The sequence below is a fragment of the Heterodontus francisci genome, unplaced genomic scaffold (genome assembly GCF_036365525.1).
Source record: "Heterodontus francisci isolate sHetFra1 unplaced genomic scaffold, sHetFra1.hap1 HAP1_SCAFFOLD_1550, whole genome shotgun sequence".
NCBI lineage: Eukaryota > Metazoa > Chordata > Chondrichthyes > Heterodontiformes > Heterodontidae > Heterodontus > Heterodontus francisci.
This window is the reverse complement of record NW_027140518.1, coordinates 29686-51696: the sequence shown is the minus strand read 5'-3', so window position 1 is coordinate 51696 and position 22011 is coordinate 29686. Positions and strand designations below refer to the sequence as shown.

At 52.6% G+C, this 22011-nt stretch overlaps 1 protein-coding gene across 1 annotated transcript in view; it reads left to right on the top strand.

Annotated features, from left to right (window-relative positions):
• Nucleotides 1-251: 251 nt before the first annotated feature.
• The window catches only part of LOC137360044 (non-homologous end joining factor IFFO1-like), a gene marked incomplete at both ends in the record, with an annotated part of 31453 nt that continues 9693 nt past the window's right edge, over nt 252-22011 (top strand). Inside the window, 4 exons of the mRNA XM_068025642.1 lie at nt 252-413; nt 1076-1216; nt 2632-2786; nt 6733-6853. Coding sequence (XP_067881743.1) covers nt 252-413; nt 1076-1216; nt 2632-2786; nt 6733-6853 — 579 coding nt within the window. The remainder of the gene's footprint in view (nt 414-1075; nt 1217-2631; nt 2787-6732; nt 6854-22011) is intronic.

Here is a 22011-nt window from a genome sequence, read left to right as displayed (position 1 = left end):
GAAACCCATCTGTAACCCCTAACCCTAACCATGAACCCATCCCTCAACCCTAACCGGAAACCCATCCCTAACCCCTAATCCTAACCAGAAACCCATCTGTAACCCCTAACCCTAACCAGAAACCGATCTGTAACCCCTAACCCTAACCGGAAACCCATCCCTAAAGCCAACCCGAACCGCATTCCATCATCCTAATCTTTAAGCATTGCCTCTCCCATAACCATTAAATCTAACTCTAACCCCAGTTGTAGGCCTTTTGCTATGCCACTCCCTTGCCTTTGCTGAGTGTAATGGTGCATTCTGATTGGCTGTTGCAGGAATCCCAGGAGGCGGAGGCTGCTCAGGACGAATTGGTGATGAAGGTTCAACAGTTAAAGGCAGAGCTTGTCGTCTTCAAAGGGTTAATGAGCAATGTGAGTGAGTGAGAGTCGGGAAGTCCCAGACCCTGAGGGGAGGGGCAACTCCAGACCCTGGGGGGAGGGGCAACTCCAGACCCCCGGGGGGAGGGGCAACTCCAGACCCCGGGGGGAGGGGCAACTCCAGACCCCCGGGGGGGAGGGGCAACTCCAGACCCCCGGGGGGAGGGGCAACTCCAGACCCCCGGGGGGGGGGGCAACTTCAGACCCCCGGGGGGAGGGGCAACTCCAGACCCCGGGGGGGAGGGGCAACTCCAGACCCCGGGGGGGAGGGGCAACTCCAGACCCGGGGGGAGCGGCAACTCCAGACCCCCGGGGGGAGGGGCAACTCCAGACCCCCGGGGGGAGGGGCAACTCCAGACCCTGGGGGGAGGGGCAACTCCAGACCCGGGGGGAGCGGCAACTCCAGACCCCCGGGGGGAGGGGCAACTCCAGACCCCGGGGGGAGGGGCAACTCCTGACCCCCGGGGGGAGGGGCAACTCCAGACCCCCGGGGGAGGGGCAACTCCAGACCCCCGGGGAAGGGCAACTCCAGACCCCCGGGGGGAGGGGCAACTCCAGGCCCCCGGGGGAGGGGAAATAAGTGATTTCAGGCTCTATCCAGTGGATTCAAAGACCAGCGAGTTCAGTGTCCATCCAATGTCTCCCCTCTGTTGCAGAATCTGTCTGAGCTGGACACGAAGATTCAGGAGAAGGCCATGAAAGTGGACATGGACATCTGCCGTCGCATTGACATCACGGCCAAGCTCTGTGACGTGGCCCAGCAGAGAAACTGTGAGGACATGATCAAAATCTTCCAGGTGAATAGTGCAGGCGTCTGCACAGGTCAGTCAGACTCCCCCCCCTTACCCGACCCTGTGTGTGTATCTGCGTGTCGTGTGCACGTCTGTTGACCGTGTTCGTGTTGTTCCGACCAAAGCAGGCGTAATGCACTGTTAATTCAGTCCCCACCACTCCACAGGTCACAGCGCATTCGTAAAATATCCCCCCTACCAGAAAGTAGGCAAATCAAACACTCTCTTTGTTCCCCAGAATAAAGCACACCAAACCAGGTTCCTTTTAAACAACAACAAAGTTAATTATTAATAAACAAAGTCCTAAACAGTAATGAGATAACTCTATATGTCTTATTCTTCTGAGCCCTCATGCACGCACACACACAGACACACACACATTAAAAAAAATAGGTTAGCTGGGAATAAAGGCTTTTCGGTTTCCAACTGTTCCTTCGGAATAATAAAGTAATTGGGTTTGTCATGGTCTGGTAGGATGTTTCTGGGGCGGTGTGGTGTCCCAGAGTCAAATAATCGGATGCCTGTCGACGTCTCTCCAGGCGAGGTTGATGAACAATCTGTGATGGGTGGGTGTTCACGGCTGCTCGTCTGCAGCAGGTGAGGCACAGGTCTATCAGCAAAGGGTGCGGCGACAGGTGTACTTGGGTTTTGAGGCAGCGGTCTGGCGATAGACGCTTTCTTGAGGTTTCAGGGTCTCCCGCAACACAGCAGGCAACAGGAATCTTGACTCTTGAGGTAGAGATTCTTCAGAGACCGGAGGCAATAGGAATTTGCCACCTTTCACATGCAGGGGCTTCCTCTCTGCAAAACAGTCTTCCTCCACGGAGAGCAGCAACTCTTCTTTTCTTAAAAACACACAGAATTCATAGCTTTTAATCAAACTTGTGACCGTGTCTGTGGATCATGTGTGTGGGGTGCATGTCTGTGTCTGGTGTCTGTGCGCCATGTGCATAGCTGTATCTCAGGGTACCTGTCTCTAATGTGTCAGTCTGTGTGTGCCTGTGTCTGTCTCTGCCCCTCTCTGTCTCGATTGGCGTCCACTCTCTCAGATACCCGTTGTCTCCCCTTGGATGTTCTCTGAGTTGCACTGACCTACAGAGAGGCTGCTGAGGGTGGATTTGGGATGTGGGTAATGACCAGCGAGGACATTAACCCCCCTGAGTGATAGTTTTCCCTCCCGGGTGCCCTTGGCACCTCCTCCCCCTCCCCTGCTGCCATCCCCAAACCCTGGCACTAATTGGTTCTCCACTTGCTCTGTGTACTCGAGCTCAGCTGTACCCCCCGCCCCCCAACCCGACTGATCTGTCCTCTCTTTCCCCCCACCACACCCACTCTCTCCGCCCCGCCTGTCCTCCCATCCTCACCCCCTTTCCCTCACACACCGATCCTGCCTCTAGTCACACCGCTTGTTTCCGCTTAAGGTGCCGTCAGTGGGCCGGAAGAGAGAGCGGAAGTCAGCTGCGGACGAGGAGCTTTCCCTGGCGGAGAGCGATGGCTCGCGCAAGCTGGTAGACGAGGACGAGCTCAGCACCTCCGTCAGAATCAACGAGGAGATGCAGCGCATGCTCAACCAGCTGTAAGTAGGGGGAGGGAGGGGAGGCGAGGGGAGGGCAAGGTATGAGGGGCAGACCCCTCAAACCGCCGGGGAGGGTATCACCGTGACAAAACAATTCTGGGGACACAGCAAATAATCTTGACACGCACCGCATCTCACTTCCTCTCCCTTTGCTCTCTCCGGGCCCTCTGCTGGGTTTCCTGTGCTGGTTTCACTCTGTACTCTCCCCGTGCTCTCTCCTGTCCCTCTGCTGGGATCCTGCCCTGGTTTCACTCTGTACTCTCCCCACGCTCTTTACTCTGTACTCTCCCTGTGCTCTTTTCTCTGTACACTCCTCGCGCTCTCTCCCGTCTCTCTGCTGGGATCCTGCCCTGGTTTCACTCTGTACTCTCCCCACGCTCTTTACTCTGTACTCTCCTCGCGCTCTCTCCCGTCTCTCTGCTAGGATCCTGCCCTGGTTTCACTCTGTACTCTCCCCCCGCTCTCTCCTGTCCCTCTGCTGGGATCCTGCCCTGGTTTCACTCTGTACTCTCCCCGCGCCCTTTACTCTGTACTCTCCCCGCGCCCTTTACTCTGTACTCTCCCCGCGCCCTTTACTCTGTACTCTCCCCGCGCCCTTTACTCTGTACTCTCCCCGCGCCCTTTACTCTGTACTCTCCCCGCGCCCTTTACTCTGTACTCTCCCCGCGCCCTTTACTCTGTACTCTCCCCGCGCCCTTTACTCTGTACTCTCCCCGCGCCCTTTACTCTGTACTCTCCCCGCGCTCTCTCCCGTCTCTCTGCTGGGATCCTGCCCTGGTTTCACTCTGTACTCTCCCCGCGCTCTTTACTCTGTACTCTCCTCGCGCTCTCTCCCGTCTCTCTGCTAGGATCCTGCCCTGGTTTCACTCTGTACTCTCCCCCCCGCTCTCTCCCGTCTCTCTGCTGGGATCCTGCCCTGGTTTCACTCTGTACTCTCCCCGTGCTCTCTCCTGTCCCTCTGCTAGGATCCTGTGCTGGTTTCACTCTGTACTCTCCCTGTGCGTTCTCCTGTCCCTCTGCTGGGATCCTGTGCTGGTTTCACTCTGTGCTCTTCCTGGGCGCTCTCCTGTCCCTCTGCTGGGATCCTGTGCTGGTTTCACTGTACTCTTCCCGTGCTCTCTCCTGTCCCTCTGCTGGGATCCTGTGCTGGTTTCACTCTGTACGCTCCCTGCGCTCTTTACTCTGTACTCTCCCACCCGCTCACTCCTGGCCCTCTGCTGGGATCCTGTGCTGGTTTCACTCTGTACTCTCCCTGTGCGCTCTCCTGTCCCTCTGCTGGGATCCTGTGCTGGTTTCACTCTGTACTCTCCCCGTGCTCTCTCCTGTCCCTCTGCTAGGATCCTGTGCTGGTTTCACTCTGTACGCTCCCTGCGCTCTTTACTCTGTACTCTCCCACCCGCTCTCTCCTGGCCCTCTGCTGGGATCCTGTGCTGGCTTCACTCTATACTCTCCCCGCGCTCTTTACTCTGCACGCTCCCCCCACTCTCTCCTGTCCCTCTGCTGGGATCCTGTGCTGGTATCACTCTGTACTCTCCCTGCACTCTTTACTCTGTACTCACCCCGCGCTCTCTCCTGTCCGTCTGCTGGGTTTCCTGTGCTGGTTTCACTCTGTACTCTCCCTGCGCTCTTTACTCTGCACTCTCCCCGCGCTCTCTCCTGTCTCTCTGCTGGGATCCTGCCCTGGTTTCACTCTGTACTCTCCCTGCGCTCTTTACTCTGTACTCTCCCCGCGCTCTTTACTCTGTACTCTCCCCGCGCTCTTTACTCTGTACTCTCCCCGTGCTCTCTCCTGTCTCTCTGCTGGGATCCTGCCCTGGTTTCACTCTGTACTCTCCCTGCGCTCTTTACTCTGTACTCTCCCCGCGCTCTCTCCTGTCCGTCTGCTGGGTTTCCTGTGCTGGTTTCACTCTGTACTCTCCCTGCACTCTTTACTCTGCACTCTCCCCGCGCTCTCTCCTGTCTCTCTGCTGGGATCCTGCCCTGGTTTCACTCTGTACTCTCCCTGCGCTCTTTACTCTGTACTCTCCCCGCGCTCTTTACTCTGTACTCTCCCCGCGCTCTTTACTCTGTACTCTCCCCGCGCTCTTTACTCTTTACTCTCCCTGCACTCTTTACTCTGTACTCACCCCGCGCTCTCTCCTGTCCGTCTGCTGGGTTTCCTGTGCTGGTTTCACTCTGTACTCTCCCTGCGCTCTTTACTCTGTACTCTCCCCGCGCTCTTTACTCTGTACTCTCCCCGCGCTCTTTACTCTGTACTCTCCCCGCGCTCTTTACTCTGTACTCTCCCCGCGCTCTTTACTCTGTACTCTCCCCGCGCTCTTTACTCTGTACTCTCCCCGCGCTCTTTACTCTGTACTCTCCCCGCGCTCTTTACTCTGTACTCTCCCCGCGCTCTTTACTCTGTACTCTCCCCGCGCTCTTTACTCTGTACTCTCCCCGCGCTCTTTACTCTGTACTCTCCCCGCGCTCTTTACTCTGTACTCTCCCCGCGCTCTTTACTCTGTACTCTCCCCCCGCTCTTTACTCTGTACTCTCCCTCCGCTCTTTACTCTGTACTCTCCCTCCGCTCTTTACTCTGTACTCTCCCCGGCTCTCTCCTGTCTCTCTGCTGGGATCCTGTGCTGGTTTCACTCTGTACTCTTCCCGCGCTCTTTACTCTGTACTCTCCCCCCCCCGCTCTCTCCTGTCCCTCTGCTGGGATCCTGTGCTGGTTTCACTCTGTACTCTCCCCGTGCTCTCTCCTGTCCCTCTGCTGGGATCCTGTGCTGGTTTCACTCTGTACTCTCTCCTTGCTCTTTACTCTGCACTCTGCCCCCCCACTCTCTCCTGTCCCTCTGCTGGGATCCTGTGCTGGTTGCACTCTGTACTCTCCCCGTGCTCTCTCCTGTCCCTCTGCTGGGATCCTATGCTAATTTCACTCTGTACTCTCCCCGCGCTCCTTACTCTTCACTCTCCCCTCACTCTCTCCTGTCCCTGTGCTGGTTTCACTCTGTACGCTCCCTGCGCTCTTTACTCTGTACTCTCCCCCTGCTCTCTCCTGGCCCTCTGCTGGGTTTCTTGTGCTGGTTTCACTCTGTACTCTCCCCGCGCTCTTTACTCTGTACTCTCCCCGCGCTCTTTACTCTGTACTCTCCCCACACTCTCTCCCGTCTCTCTGCTGGGATCCTGTGCTGGTTTCATTCTATACTCCTTGTGCTCTTTACTCTGTACTCTCCCTGCGCTCTTTACTCTCCCCGCACTCCCTTCTGGACCTCTGCTGGGATGCTGCCCTGGTTTCACTCTGTACTCTCCCTACGCTCCTTACTCTGTACTCTCCCCGGGCGCTCTCCCGTCTCTCTGCTGGGATGCTGCCCTGGTTTCACTCTGTACTCTCCCTACGCTCCTTACTCTGTACTCTCCCCGCACACTCTCCTGGCCCTCTGCTGGGATCCTGTGCTGGTTTCACTCTATACTCCCCCTGCGCTCTTTACTCTGTATTCTCCCTGCGCTCTCTCCCGTCTCTCTGCTGGGATGCTGCCCTGGTTTCACGCTGTATTCTCCCAGCGCTCTTTACTCTGTACTCTCCCCGCACTCTCTCCCGTCTCTCTGCTGGGATCCTGTGCTGGTTTCACTCTGTACTCCCCCTGCGCTCTTTACTCTGTACTATCCCCACACTCTCTCCCGTCTCTCTGCTGGGATCCTGTGCTGGTTTCAGTCTGTACTCTCCCTGTGCTCTTTACTCTGTACTCTCCCCGCGCTCTCTCCCTCGTCTCTCTGCTGGGATCCTGTGCTGGTTTCACTCTATACTCTCCCCGCACGCTCTCCTGTCCTGCTGGGATCCTGCTCTGGTTTCACTCTATACTCTCCCCGCGCTTTCTCCTGTCCCTCTGCTGGGATCCTCTGCTGGTTTCACTCCATGTTTTCTGTGCTCTCGCTCTGGTCTCACGATCCTGTTACTCTCTGACAGGAGGGAGTATGATTTCGAGGACGAGTGTGACAGTTTGACCTGGGAAGAGTCCGAGGAAACTCTGCTACTTTGGGACGATTTGTCCAGCTGCACAATGGGATCGGCAGATGTTGTGAATGAGGTAATAATCCGTGATGGCATCATATTCCAACGGAGAGTCACTGAGGCGGAGAGGAAAGGCGGGGATAACGGGGATGGTGCAGTCTGTGTGTGTGTGTGGTGATGGTGTAGTTTGTGTGTGTGTGGTGACGGTGTAGTTTCTGTGTGTGTGTGGTGGAGTAGTGTGTGTGTGGTGATGGTGTAGTGTGTGTGTGTGTGGTGATGGTGTAGTGTGTGTGTGTGTGGTGATGGTGTAGTGTGTGTGTGTGTGTGGTGACGGTGTAGTTTGTGTGTGTGTGTGGTGACGGTGTAGTTTGTGTGTGTGTGTGGTGACGGTGTAGTTTGTGTGTGTGTGTGGTGACGGTGTAGTTTGTGTGTGTGTGTGGTGACGGTGTAGTTTGTGTGTGTGTGTGGTGATGGTGTAGTTTGTGTGTGTGTGGGGTGACGGTGTAGTTTCTGTGTGTGTGTGGTGATGGTATAGTGTGTGTGTGTGTGTGTGGTGATGGTGTAGTGTGTGTGGTGATGGTGTAGTGTGTGTGGTGATGGTGTAGTGTGTGTGGTGATGGTGTAGTGTGTGTGGTGATGGTGTAGTGTGTGTGGTGATGGTGTAGTGTGTGTGGTGATGGTGTAGTGTGTGTGGTGATGGTGTAGTGTGTGTGTGTGTGGTGATGGTGTAGTGTGTGTGTGTGTGGTGATGGTGTAGTGTGTGTGTGTGGTGATGGTGTAGTGTGTGTGTGTGTGGTGATGGTGTAGTGTGTGTGTGTGTGGTGACGGTGTAGTTTCTGTGTGTGGTGATGGTGTAGTGTGTGTGTGTGTGGTGATGGTGTAGTGTGTGTGTGTGTGGTGATGGTGTAGTGTGTGTGTGTGTGGTGATGGTGTAGTGTGTGTGTGGTGATGGTGTAGTGTGTGTGTGTGTGGTGATGGTGTAGTTTGTGTGTGTGTGTGGTGATGGTGTAGTTTGTGTGTGTGTGTGGTGGTGTAGTTTGTGTGTGTGTGTGGTGATGGTGTAGTTTGTGTGTGTGTGTGGTGATGGTGTAGTTTGTGTGTGTGTGTGGTGACGGTGTAGTTTGTGTGTGTGTGTGGTGACGGTGTAGTTTGTGTGTGTGTGGTGACGGTGTAGTTTGTGTGTGTGTGTGGCGACGGTGTAGTTTCTGTGTGTGTGGGGCGACGGTGTAGTTTCTGTGTGTGTGTGGTGACGGTGTAGTGTGTGTGTGTGTGTGGTGACGGTGTAGTTTGTGTGTGTGTGGGGTGACGGTGTAGTTTGTGTGTGTGTGTGGTGACGGTGTAGTTTGTGTGTGTGTGTGGTGACGGTGTAGTTTGTGTGTGTGTGTGGGGACGGTGTAGTTTGTGTGTGAGTGTGGCGACGGTGTAGTTTCTGTGTGTGTGAGGCGACGGTGTAGTTTCTGTGTGTGTGTGGTGACGGTGTAGTGTGTGTGTGTGTGTGGTGACGGTGTAGTGTGTGTGTGTGTGGTGGTGTAGTGTGTGTGGTGATGGTGTAGTGTGTGTGTGTGTGGTGATGGTGTAGTGTGTGTGTGTGTGGTGATGGTGTAATGTGTGTGTGTGTGGTGATGGTGTAATGTGTGTGTGTGGTGGTGTAATGTGTGTGTGTGGTGATGGTGTAGTGTGTGTGTGGTGATGGTGTAGTGTGTGTGTGTGTGTGGTGATGGTGCAGTTCGTGTGTGTGTGGTGATGGTGCAGTGCGTGTGTGTGGGGTGACGGTGTAGTTTCTGTGTGTGTGGGGTGACGGTGTAGTTTCTGTGTGTGTGTGGTGACGGTGTAGCGTGTGTGTGTGTGGTGACGGTGTAGCGTGTGTGTGTGTGGTGACGGTGTTGCGTGTGTGTGTGTGGTGACGGTGTTGCGTGTGTGTGTGTGTGGTGATGGTGTAGCGTGTGTGTGTGTGGTGATGGTGTAGCGTGTGTGTGTGTGTGGTGATGGTGTAGCGTGTGTGTGTGTGGTGACGGTGTAGTGTGTGTGTGTGGTGACGGTGTAGTGTGTGTGTGTGGTGATGGTGTAGTGTGTGTGTGTGGTGATGGTGTAGTGTGTGTGTGTGGTGATGGTGTACTGTGTGTGTGTGTGGTGATGGTGTAGTGTGTGTGTGTGGGGTGACGGTGTAGTTTCTGTGTGTGTGTGGTGATGGTGTAGTGTGTGTGTGTGTGGTGATGGTGTAGTGTGTGTGGTGATGGTGTAGTGTGTGTGTGTTTGTGGTGATGGTGTAGTGTGTGTGTGTTTGTGGTGATGGTGTAGTGTGTGTGTGTGTGTGGTGATGGTGCAGTGTGTGTGTGGTGATGGTGTAGTGTGTGTGTGTGGTGATGGTGTAGTGTGTGTGTGTGGTGATGGTGTAGTGTGTGTGTGTGGTGATGGTGTAGTGTGTGTGTGTTTGTGGTGATGGTGTTGTATGTGTGTGTGTGTGTGGTGATGGTGTAGTGTGTGTGTGGTGGTGTGGTGTAGTGTGTGTGTGTGGTGATGGTGTAGTGTGTGTGTGTGGTGATGGTGTAGTGTGTGTGTGTGTGTGGTGATGGTGTAGTGTGTGTGTGTGTGTGGTGATGGTGTAGTGTGTGTGTGTGTGGTGTGATGGTGCAGTGTGTGTGTGTGTGGTGATGGTGTAGTGTGTGTGTGCGTGGTGATGGTGTAGTGTGTGTGTGTTTGTGGTGATGGTGTTGTGTGTGTGTGTGGTGATGGTGTAGTGTGTGTGTGTGTGTGTGGTGATGGTGTAGTGTGTGTGTGTGTGGTGATGGTGTAGTGTGTGTGTGGTGATGGTGTAGTGTGTGTGTGTGTGTGTGGTGATGGTTTAGTGTGTGTGTGTGTGGTGATGGTTTAGTGTGTGTGTGTGTGGTGATGGTTTAGTGTGTGTGTGTGTGGTGATGGTGTAGTGTGTGTGTGTGGTGATGGTGTAGTGTGTGTGTGTGGTGATGGTGTAGTGTGTGTGTGTGGTGATGGTGTAGTGTGTGTGTGTGTGTGGTGATGGTGTAGTGTGTGTGTGTCTGGTGATGGTGTAGTGTGTGTGTGTGTGGTGATGGTGTAGTGTGTGTGGTGATGGTGTAGTGTGTGTGGTGATGGTGTAGTGTGTGTGTGTGGTGATGGTGTAGTGTGTGTGTGGTGATGGTGTAGTGTGTGTGTGTGGTGATGGTGTAGTGTGTGTGTGTGGTGATGGTGTAGTGTGTGTGTGTGTGTGGTGATGGTGTAGTGTGTGTGTGTGTGTGGTGATGGTGTAGTGTGTGTGTGTTTGTGGTGATGGTGTTGTGTGTGTGTGTGGTGATGGTGTAGTGTGTGTGTGTGTGTGTGGTGGTGTAGTGTGTGTGTGTGGTGGTGTAGTGTGTGTGTGTGGTGGTGTAGTGTGTGTGTGTGGTGGTGTAGTGTGTGTGTGTGTGGTGGTGTAGTGTGTGTGTGTGGTGATGGTGTAGTGTGTGTGTGTGTGGTGATGGTGTAGTGTGTGTGTGTGTGGTGATGGTGTAGTGTGTGTGGTGATGGTGTAGTGTGTGTGTGTGTGGTGATGGTGTAGTGTGTGTGTGTGTGGTGATGGTGTAGTGTGTGTGTGTGTGGTGATGGTGTAGTGTGTGTGTGTGTGGTGATGGTGTAGTTTGTGTGTGTGTGTGGTGATGGTGTAGTTTGTGTGTGTGTGTGGTGGTGTAGTTTGTGTGTGTGTGTGGTGATGGTGTAGTTTGTGTGTGTGTGTGGTGATGGTGTAGTTTGTGTGTGTGTGTGGTGACGGTGTAGTTTGTGTGTGTGTGTGGTGACGGTGTAGTTTGTGTGTGTGTGGTGACGGTGTAGTTTGTGTGTGTGTGTGGCGACGGTGTAGTTTCTGTGTGTGTGGGGCGACGGTGTAGTTTCTGTGTGTGTGTGGTGACGGTGTAGTGTGTGTGTGTGTGTGGTGACGGTGTAGTTTGTGTGTGTGTGGGGTGACGGTGTAGTTTGTGTGTGTGTGTGGTGACGGTGTAGTTTGTGTGTGTGTGTGGTGACGGTGTAGTTTGTGTGTGTGTGTGGGGATGGTGTAGTTTGTGTGTGAGTGTGGCGACGGTGTAGTTTGTGTGTGTGTGAGGCGACGGTGTAGTTTCTGTGTGTGTGTGGTGACGGTGTAGTGTGTGTGTGTGTGTGGTGACGGTGTAGTGTGTGTGTGTGTGGTGGTGTAGTGTGTGTGGTGATGGTGTAGTGTGTGTGTGTGTGGTGATGGTGTAGTGTGTGTGTGTGTGGTGATGGTGTAATGTGTGTGTGTGTGGTGATGGTGTAATGTGTGTGTGTGTGGTGATGGTGTAGTGTGTGTGTGTGTGGTGATGGTGTAGTGTGTGTGTGTGTGTGTGGTGGTGTAGTGTGTGTGTGTGGTGGTGTAGTGTGTGTGTGTGGTGGTGTAGTGTGTGTGTGTGGTGGTGTAGTGTGTGTGTGTGGTGATGGTGCAGTGTGTGTGTGTGTGGTGATGGTGTAGTGTGTGTGTGTGTGGTGATGGTGTAGTGTGTGTGTGGTAATGGTGTAGTGTGTGTGTGGTGATGGTGCAGTGTGTGTGTGGGGATGGTGCAGTGTGTGTGTGTGTGCGGTGATGGTGTAGTGTGTGTGTGTGTGCGGTGATGGTGTAGTGTGTGTGTGTGTGTGGTGATGGTGCAGTGTGTGTGTGGTGATGGTGCAGTGTGTGTGTGGTGATGGTGCAGTGTGTGTGTGGTGATGGTGCAGTGTGTGTGTGGTGATGGTGCAGTGTGTGTGTGGTGATGGTGCAGTGTGTGTGTGGTGATGGTGTAGTGTGTGTGTGGTGATGGTGTAGTGTGTGTGTGGTGATGGTGCAGTGTGTGTGTGGTGATGGTGCAGTGTGTGTGTGGTGATGGTGCAGTGTGTGTGTGGTGATGGTGATGGTGTTGTGTGTGTGTGTGTGTGGTGATGGTGTTGTGTGTGTGTGTGGTGATGGTGTAGTGTGTGTGTGTGTGTGGTGATGGTGCAGTGTGTGTGTGGTGATGGTGTAGTGTGTGTGTGTGTGGTGATGGTGTTGTGTGTGTGTGTGGTGATGGTGTTGTGTGTGTGTGTGGTGATGGTGCAGTGTGTGTGTATGTGCGGTGATGGTGTAGTGTGTGTGTGTGTGGTGATGGTGTAGTGTGTGTGTGTGGTGATGGTGTAGTGTGTGTGTGTGTGCGGTGATGGTGTAGTGTGTGTGTGTGTGCGGTGATGGTGTAGTGTGTGTGTGTGCGGTGATGGTGTAGTGTGTGTGTGTGTGGTGATGGTGTTGTGTGTGTGTGGTGATTGTGCAGTGTGTGTGTGTGTGCGGTGATGGTGTAGTGTGTGTGTGTGGTGATGGTGTAGTGTGTGTGTGTGGTGATGGTGTAGTGTGTGTGTGTGGTGATGGTGTAGTGTGTGTGTGGGGTGATGGTGTTGTGTGTGTGTGCGGTGATGGTGTAGTGTGTGTGTGTGTGTGTGGTGATGGTGTAGTGTGTGTGTGGTGATGGTGTAGTGTGTGTGTGGTGATGGTGTAGTGTGTGTGTGGTGATGGTGTAGTGTGTGTGTGGTGATGGTGTAGTGTGTGTGTGGTGATGGTGTTGTGTGTGTGTGTGGTGATGGTGTAGTGTGTGTGTGTGGTGATGGTGTAGTGTGTGTGTGTGGTGATGGTGTTGTGTGTGTGTGTGTGGTGATGGTGTTGTGTGTGTGTGTGCGGTGATGGTGTTGTGTGTGTGTGTGTGTGTGGTGATGGTGTTGTGTGTGTGTGTGGTGATGGTGTTGTGTGTGTGTGTGGTGATGGTGTAGTGTGTGTGTGTGGTGATGGTGTAGTGTGTGTGTGGTGATGGTGTAGTGTGTGTGTGTGTGTGTGGTGATGGTGCAGTGTGTGTGTGGTGATGGTGTAGTGTGTGTGTGTGTGGTGATGGTGTAGTGTGTGTGTGTGTGGTGATGGTGTTGTGTGTGTGTGTGGTGATGGTGCAGTGTGTGTGCGGTGATGGTGTAGTGTGTGTGTGTGTGGTGATGGTGTAGTGTGTGTGTGTGGTGATGGTGTAGTGTGTGTGTGTGTGCGGTGATGGTGTAGTGTGTGTGTGTGCGGTGATGGTGTAGTGTGTGTGTGTGTGGTGATGGTGTTGTGTGTGTGTGTGGTGATTGTGCAGTGTGTGTGTGTGTGCGGTGATGGTGTAGTGTGTGTGTGTGGTGATGGTGTAGTGTGTGTGTGGGGTGATGGTGTTGTGTGTGTGTGTGCGGTGATGGTGTAGTGTGTGTGTGTGTGTGTGTGGTGATGGTGTAGTGTGTGTGTGGTGATGGTGTAGTGTGTGTGTGGTGATGGTGTTGTGTGTGTGTGTGGTGATGGTGTAGTGTGTGTGTGTGGTGATGGTGTTGTGTGTGTGTGTGTGTGTGCGGTGATGGTGTTGTGTGTGTGTGTGCGGTGATGGTGTTGTGTGTGTGTGTGTGTGTGGTGATGGTGTTGTGTGTGTGTGTGGTGATGGTGTTGTGTGTGTGTGTGGTGATGGTGTAGTGTGTGTGTGTGGTGATGGTGTAGTGTGTGTGTGGTGATGGTGTAGTGTGTGTGTGGTGATGGTGTAGTGTGTGTGTGGTGATGGTGTAGTGTGTGTGTGGTGATGGTGTAGTGTGTGTGTGGTGATGGTGTAGTGTGTGTGTGGTGATGGTGTAGTGTGTGTGTGGTGATGGTGTAGTGTGTGTGTGGTGATGGTGTAGTGTGTGTGTGGTGATGGTGTAGTGTGTGTGTGTGTGGTGATGGTGTAGTGTGTGTGTGTGTGGTGATGGTGTAGTGTGTGTGTGTGTGGTGATGGTGCAGTGTGTGTGTGGTGATGGTGTTGTGTGTGTGTGTGTGCGGTGATGGTGTTGTGTGTGTGTGCGGTGATGGTGTAGTGTGTGTGTGTGGTGATGGTGTAGTGTGTGTGTGTGGTGATGGTGTAGTGTGTGTGTGTGGTGATGGTGTAGTGTGTGGTGATGGTGCAGTGTGTGTGTGGTGATGGTGCAGTGTGTGTGTGGTGATGGTGTAGTGTGTGTGTGGTGATGGTGTAGTGTGTGTGTGTGTGGTGATGGTGTAGTGTGTGTGTGTGTGGTGATGGTGTAGTGTGTGTGTGGTGATGGTGTAGTGTGTGTGTGTGTGGTGATGGTGTAGTGTGTGTGTGTGTGGTGATGGTGTAGTGTGTGTGTGTGGTGATGGTGTAGTGTGTGTGTGTGTGCGGTGATGGTGTAGTGTGTGTGTGTGTGTGGTGATGGTGTGGTGTAGTGTGTGGTGATGGTGTGGTGTAGTGTGTGGTGATGGTGTAGTGTGTGTGTGGTGATGGTGTAGTGTGTGTGGTGATGGTGTAGTGTGTGTGTGGTGATTGGTGTAGTGTGTGTGTGGTGATGGTGTAGTGTGTGTGTGGTGATGGTGTAGTGTGTGTGTGTGGTGATGGTGTAGTGTGTGTGTGTGGTGATGGTGTAGTGTGTGTGTGTGTGGTGATGGTGTAGTGTGTGTGTGTGCGGTGATGGTGTAGTGTGTGTGTGTGCGGTGATGGTGTAGTGTGTGTGTGTGTGGTGATGGTGTTGTGTGTGTGTGTGGTGATGGTGTAGTGTGTGTGTGTGTGTGTGTGTGGTGATGGTGTAGTGTGTGTGTGTGTGTGTGTGGTGATGGTGTAGTGTGTGTGTGGTGATGGTGTAGTGTGTGTGTGGTGATGGTGTAGTGTGTGTGTGGTGATGGTGTAGTGTGTGTGTGGTGATGGTGTAGTGTGTGGTGATGGTGTAGTGTGTGTGTGGTGATGGTGTAGTGTGTGTGTGGTGATGGTGTAGTGTGTGTGTGGTGATGGTGTAGTGTGTGTGTGGTGATGGTGTAGTGTGTGTGTGGTGATGGTGTAGTGTGTGTGTGTGTGGTGATGGTGTAGTGTGTGTGTGTGTGGTGATGGTGTAGTGTGTGTGTGTGTGGTGATGGTGTAGTGTGTGTGTGTGTGGTGATGGTGTAGTGTGTGTGTGTGTGGTGATGGTGTTGTGTGTGTGTGTGTGTGGTGATGGTGTTGTGTGTGTGTGTGGTGATGGTGTAGTGTGTGTGTGTGTGTGTGGTGATGGTGTAGTGTGTGTGTGTGGTGATGGTGTAGTGTGTGTGTGGTGATGGTGTAGTGTGTGTGTGGTGATGGTGTAGTGTGTGTGTGGTGATGGTGTAGTGTGTGTGTGGTGATGGTGTAGTGTGTGTGTGGTGATGGTGTAGTGTGTGTGTGGTGATGGTGTAGTGTGTGTGTGGTGATGGTGTAGTGTGTGTGTGGTGATGGTGTAGTGTGTGTGTGGTGATGGTGTAGTGTGTGTGTGGTGATGGTGTAGTGTGTGTGTGGTGATGGTGTAGTGTGTGTGTGGTGATGGTGTAGTGTGTGTGTGTGTGTGTGGTGATGGTGTAGTGTGTGTGTGTGTGTGTGGTGATGGTGTAGTGTGTGTGTGTGTGTGTGGTGATGGTGTAGTGTGTGTGTGTGTGTGGTGATGGTGTAGTGTGTGTGTGGTGATGGTGTAGTGTGTGTGTGTGTGGTGATGGTGTAGTGTGTGTGTGTGTGTGTGGTGATGGTGTAGTGTGTGTGTGGTGATGGTGTAGTGTGTGTGTGTGGTGATGGTGTAGTGTGTGTGTGTGGTGATGGTGTAGTGTGTGTGTGTGGTGATGGTGTAGTGTGTGTGTGTGTGTGGTGATGGTTGAGTGTGTGTGTGGTGATGGTGTAGTGTGTGTGTGGTGATGGTGCAGTGTGCGTGTGTGTGGTGATGGTGTTGTGTGTGTGTGTGTGTGTGTGGTGGTGTAGTGTGTGTGTGTGTGGTGATGGTGTAGTGTGTGTGTGTGTGGTGATGGTGTAGTGTGTGTGTGTGTGGTGATGGTGTTGTGTGTGTGTGTGGTGATGGTGTTGTGTGTGTGTGTGGTGATGGTGTAGTGTGTGTGTGTGGTGATGGTGTAGTGTGTGTGTGTGTGTGGTGATGGTGTAGTGTGTGTGTGTGGTGATGGTGTAGTGTGTGTGTGTGTGTGGTGATGGTGTAGTGTGTGTGTGTGTGGTGATGGTGTAGTGTGTGTGTGTGTGGTGATGGTGTAGTGTGTGTGTGTGTGTGGTGATGGTGTAGTGTGTGTGTGTGGTGATGGTGTAGTGTGTGAGTGTGTGTGGTGATGGTGTAGTGTGTGTGTGTGTGGTGATGGTGTAGTGTGTGGTGATGGTGCAGTGTGTGTGTGGTGATGGTGCAGTGTGTGTGTGGTGATGGTGTAGTGTGTGTGTGGTGATGGTGTAGTGTGTGTGTGTGTGGTGATGGTGTAGTGTGTGTGTGGTGATGGTGTAGTGTGTGTGTGTGTGTGTGGTGGTGTAGTGTGCGTGTGTGGTGGTGTAGTGTGTGTGTGGTGATGGTGTAGTGTGTGTGTGTGGTGATGGTGTAGTGTGTGGTGATGGTGTAGTGTGTGTGTGGTGATGGTGTAGTGTGTGTGTGGTGATGGTGTAGTGTGTGTGTGGTGATGGTGTAGTGTGTGTGTGGTGATGGTGTAGTGTGTGTGTGGTGATGGTGTAGTGTGTGTGTGGTGATGGTGTAGTGTGTGTGTGTGTGGTGATGGTGTAGTGTGTGTGTGTGTGGTGATGGTGTAGTGTGTGTGTGTGTGTGGTGATGGTGTAGTGTGTGTGTGGTGATGGTGTAGTGTGTGTGTGGTGATGGTGTAGTGTGTGTGTGGTGATGGTGTAGTGTGTGTGTGGTGATGGTGTAGTGTGTGTGTGTGTGGTGATGGTGTAGTGTGTGTGTGTGGTGATGGTGTAGTGTGTGTGTGGTGATGGTGTAGTGTGTGTGTGGTGATGGTGTAGTGTGTGTGTGGTGATGGTGTAGTGTGTGTGTGGTGATGGTGTAGTGTGTGTGTGGTGATGGTGTAGTGTGTGTGTGTGGTGATGGTGTAGTGTGTGTGTGTGGTGATGGTGTAGTGTGTGTGTGTGTGTGTGGTGATGGTGTAGTGTGTGTGTGTGTGTGTGGTGATGGTGTAGTGTGTGTGTGTGTGTGGTGATGGTGTAGTGTGTGTGTGGTGATGGTGTAGTGTGTGTGTGGTGATGGTGCAGTGTGTGTGTGTGTGGTGATGGTGCAGTGTGTGTGTGTGTGGTGATGGTGTAGTGTGTGTGTGTGTGTGTGTGTGGTGATGGTGTAGTGTGTGTGTGTGTGGTGATGGTGTAGTGTGTGTGTGTGTGGTGATGGTGTAGTGTGTGTGTGTGTGGTGATGGTGTTGTGTGTGTGTGTGGTGATGGTGTAGTGTGTGTGTGTGGTGATGGTGTAGTGTGTGTGTGTGTGTGGTGATGGTGTAGTGTGTGTGTGTGTGTGTGGTGATGGTGTAGTGTGTGTGTGTGTGTGTGTGTGGTGATGGTGTAGTGTGTGTGTGTGTGTGGTGATGGTGTAGTGTGTGTGTGTGGTGATGGTGTAGTGTGTGTGTGTGTGTGGTGATGGTGCAGTGTGTGTGGTGATGGTGTAGTGTGTGTGTGTGTGGTGATGGTGTAGTGTGTGTGTGTGTGTGGTGATGGTGTAGTGTGTGTGTGTGTGTGGTGATGGTGTAGTGTGTGTGTGTGGTGATGGTGTAGTGTGTGTGTGTGGTGATGGTGTAGTGTGTGTGTGTGTGGTGATGGTGTAGTGTGTGTGTGTGTGGTGATGGTGTAGTGTGTGTGTGTGTGGTGGTGGTGTAGTGTGTGTGTGTGGTGATGGTGTAGTGTGTGTGTGTGGTGATGGTGTAGTGTGTGTGTGGTGATGGTGTAGTGTGTGTGTGTGGTGATGGTGTAGTGTGTGTGTGTGTGGTGATGGTGTAGTGTGTGTGTGTGTGGTGATGGTGTAGTGTGTGTGTGTGTGGTGATGGTGTAGTGTGTGTGTGTGTGGTGATGGTGTAGTGTGTGTGTGTGGTGATGGTGTAGTGTGTGTGTGGTGATGGTGTAGTGTGTGTGTGTGGTGATGGTGTAGTGTGTGTGTGTGGTGATGGTGTAGTGTGTGTGTGTGGTGATGGTGTAGTGTGTGTGTGTGTGGTGATGGTGTTGTGTGTGTGGTGATGGTGTAGTGTGTGTGTGTGTGTGGTGATGGTGCAGTGTGTGTGTGTGTGGTGATGGTGTAGTGTGTGTGTGTGTGGTGATTGTGGTGATGGTGTTGTGTGTGTGTGTGGTGATGGTGCAGTGTGTGTGGTGATGGTGCAGTGTGTGTGTGTGGTGATGGTGTAGTGTGTGTGTGTGTGGTGATGGTGTAGTGTGTGTGTGTGGTGATGGTGTAGTGTGTGTGTGTCTGGTGATGGTGTAGTGTGTGTGTGGTGATGGTGTAGTGTGTGTGTGTGTGTGGTGATGGTGTAGTGTGTGTGTGTGGTGATGGTGTAGTGTGTGTGTGTGTGGTGATGGTGTAGTGTGTGTGTGTGGTGATGGTGTAGTGTGTGTGTGTGTGGTGATGGTGTAGTGTGTGTGTGTGTGTGTGGTGATGGTGTAGTGTGTGTCTGTGGTGATGGTGTAGTGTGTGTGTGTGGTGATCGTGCAGTGTGTGTGTGTGGTGATGGTGCAGTGTGTGTGTGTGGTGATGGTGTAGTGTGTGTGTGTGGTGATGGTGTAGTGTGTGTGTGGTGATGGTGTAGTGTGTGTGTGTGGTGATGGTGTAGTGTGTGTGTGTGGTGATGGTGTAGTGTGTGTGTGTGTGGTGATGGTGTACTGTGTGTGTGGTGATGGTGTACTGTGTGTGTGGTGATGGTGTACTGTGTGTGTGGTGATGGTGTAGTGTGTGTGTGGTGATGGTGTAGTGTGTGTGTGTGTGGTGATGGTGTAGTGTGTGTGTGGTGATGGTGTAGTGTGTGTGTGTGTGGTGATGGTGTAGTGTGTGTGTGGTGATGGTGCAGTGTGTGTGTGTGTGGTGATGGTGTAGTGTGTGTGTGTGTGTGGTGATTGTGGTGATCGTGCAGTGTGTGTGTGTGTGGTGATGGTGCAGTGTGTGTGTGTGTGGTGATGGTGTAGTGTGTGTGTGTGTGTGTGGTGATTGTGGTGATGGTGTCGTGTGTGTGTGTGTGTGGTGATGGTGTAGTGTGTGTGTGTGTGGTGATGGTGTAGTGTGTGTGTGTGTGGTGATGGTGTAGTGTGTGTGTGTGTGGTGATGGTGTAGTGTGTGTGTGTGTGTGGTGATGGTGTAGTGTGTGTGTGTGTGTGGTGATGGTGTAGTGTGTGTGTGGTGATGGTGTAGTGTGTGTGTGGTGATGGTGTAGTGTGTGTGTGGTGATGGTGTAGTGTGTGTGTGGTGATGGTGTAGTGTTTGTGTGGTGATGGTGTAGTGTGTGTGTGGTGATGGTGTTGTGTGTGTGTGTGGAGATGGTGGTGTAGTGTGTGTGTGGTGATGGTGTAGTGTGTGTGTGTGGTGATGGTGTAGTGTGTGTGTGTGGTGATGGTGTAGTGTGTGTGTGTGTGTGGTGATGGTGTAGTGTGTGTGTGTGTGGTGATGGTGTAGTGTGTGTGTGTGGTGATGGTGTAGTGTGTGTGTGTGGTGATGGTGTAGTGTGTGTGTGTGTGTGGTGATGGTGTAGTGTGTGTGTGTGTGTGGTGATGGTGTAGTGTGTGTGTGTGTGGTGATGGTGTCATGTGTGTGTGTTGATGGTGTTGTGTGTGTGTGGTGACGGTGTAGTGTGTGTGTGGTGATGGTGTTGTGTGTGTGTGTGGAGATGGTGGTGTAGTGTGTGTGTGGTGATGGTGTGTGTGTGTGTGGTGATGGTGTTGTGTGTGTGTGTGGAGATGGTGGTGCAGTGTGTGTGTGGTGATGGTGTTGTGTGTGTGTGTGGTAATGGTGTTGTGTGTGTGTGTGGTGATGGTGTAGTGTGTGTGTGTGGTGATGGTGTAGTGTGTGTGTGTGTGGTGGTGGTGTAGTGTGTGTGTGTGGTGATGGTGTAGTGTGTGTGTGTGGTGATGGTGTAGTGTGTGTGTGGTGATGGTGTAGTGTGTGTGTGGTGATGGTGTAGTGTGTGTGTGGTGATGGTGTAGTGTGTGTGTGTGGTGATGGTGTAGTGTGTGTGTGTGGTGATGGTGTAGTGTGTGTGTGTGTGTGGTGATGGTGTAGTGTGTGTGTGGTGATGGTGTAGTGTGTGTGTGTGTGGTGATGGTGTAGTGTGTGTCTGTGGTGATGGTGTAGTGTGTGTGTGTGGTGATCGTGCAGTGTGTGTGTGTGGTGATGGTGCAGTGTGTGTGTGTGGTGATGGTGTAGTGTGTGTGTGTGGTGATGGTGTAGTGTGTGTGTGTGGTGATGGTGTAGTGTGTGTGTGTGGTGATGGTGTAGTGTGTGTGTGTGGTGATGGTGTAGTGTGTGTGTGTGTGGTGATGGTGTAGTGTGTGTGTGGTGATGGTGTAGTGTGTGTGTGGTGATGGTGTAGTGTGTGTGTGTGTGGTGATGGTGTAGTGTGTGTGTGGTGATGGTGTAGTGTGTGTGTGTGTGGTGATGGTGTAGTGTGTGTGTGTGTGGTGATGGTGTAGTGTGTGTGTGTGTGGTGATGGTGTAGTGTGTGTGTGTGTGGTGGTGCAGTGTGCGTGTGTGTGGTGATGGTGCAGTGTGTGTGTGTGTGGTGATGGTGCAGTGTGTGTGTGTGTGGTGATGGTGTAGTGTGTGTGTGTGTGTGTGGTGATTGTGGTGATGGTGTCGTGTGTGTGTGTGTGTGGTGATGGTGTAGTGTGTGTGTGTGTGGTGATGGTGTAGTGTGTGTGTGTGTGGTGATGGTGTAGTGTGTGTGTGTGTGGTGATGGTGTTGTGTGTGTGTGTGTGGTGATGGTGTAGTGTGTGTGTGGTGATGGTGTAGTGTGTGTGTGTGTGTGGTGATGGTGTAGTGTGTGTGTGTGTGTGGTGATGGTGTAGTGTGTGTGTGGTGATGGTGTAGTGTGTGTGTGGTGATGGTGTAGTGTGTGTGTGGTGATGGTGTAGTGTGTGTGTGGTGATGGTGTAGTGTGTGTGTGGTGATGGTGTAGTGTTTGTGTGGTGATGGTGTAGTGTGTGTGTGGTGATGGTGTTGTGTGTGTGTGTGGTGATGGTGTTGTGTGTGTGTGTGGAGATGGTGGTGTAGTGTGTGTGTGGTGATGGTGTAGTGTGTGTGTGTGGTGATGGTGTAGTGTGTGTGTGTGGGGATGGTGTAGTGTGTGTGTGTGTGTGGTGATGGTGTAGTGTGTGTGTGTGGTGATGGTGTAGTGTGTGTGTGTGGTGATGGTGTAGTTTGTGTGTGTGTGTGGTGATGGTGTAGTGTGTGTGTGTGTGTGGTGATGGTGTAGTGTGTGTGTGTGTGTGGTGATGGTGTAGTGTGTGTGTGTGGTGATGGTGTCGTGTGTGTGTGTTGATGGTGTAGTGTGTGTGTGGTGATGGTGTTGTGTGTGTGTGTGGTGATGGTGTTGTGTGTGTGTGTGGAGATGGTGGTGTAGTGTGTGTGTGGTGATGGTGTTGTGTGTGTGTGTGGTGATGGTGTTGTGTGTGTGTGTGGTGATGGTGTTGTGTGTGTGTGTGGTGATGGTGTGTGTGTGTGTGTGTGTGGTGATGGTGTTGTGTGTGTGTGTGTGGTGATGGTGTTGTGTGTGTGTGTGGTGATGGTGTTGTGTGTGTGTGGTGATGGTGATGGTGTTGTGTGTGTGTGTGTGGTGATGGTGTAGTGTGTGTGTGGTGATGGTGTAGCGTGTGTGTGGTGATGGTGTTGTGTGTGTGTGTGGTGATGGTGTTGTGTGTGTGTGTGGTGATGGTGTTGTGTGTGTGTGGTGATGGTGTTGTGTGTGTGTGTGGAGATGGTGGTGTAGTGTGTGTGTGGTGATGGTGTTGTGTGTGTGTGTGGTGATGGTGTTGTGTGTGTGTGTGGAGATGGTGGTGTAGTGTGTGTGTGGTGATGGTGTTGTGTGTGTGTGTGGTGATGGTGTTGTGTGTGTGTGTGGTGATGGTGTTGTGTGTGTGTGTGGTGATGGTGTAGTGTGTGTGTGGTGATGGTGTAGTGTGTGTGTGGTGATGGTGTTGTGTGTCTGTGTGGTGATGGTGTTGTGTGTGTGTGTGGAGATGGTGGTGTAGTGTGTGTGTGGAGATGGTGGTGTAGTGTGTGTGTGGAGATGGTGGTGTAGTGTGTGTGTGGAGATGGTGGTGTAGTGTGTGTGTGGAGATGGTGGTGTAGTGTGTGTGTGGAGATGGTGGTGTAGTGTGTGTGTGGTGATGGTGTAGTGTGTGTGTGTGGTGATGGTGATGGTGTTGTGTGTGTGTGTGGTGATGGTGTTGTGTGTGTGTGTGTGGAGATGGTGGTGTAGTGTGTGTGTGGTGATGGTGTAGTGTGTG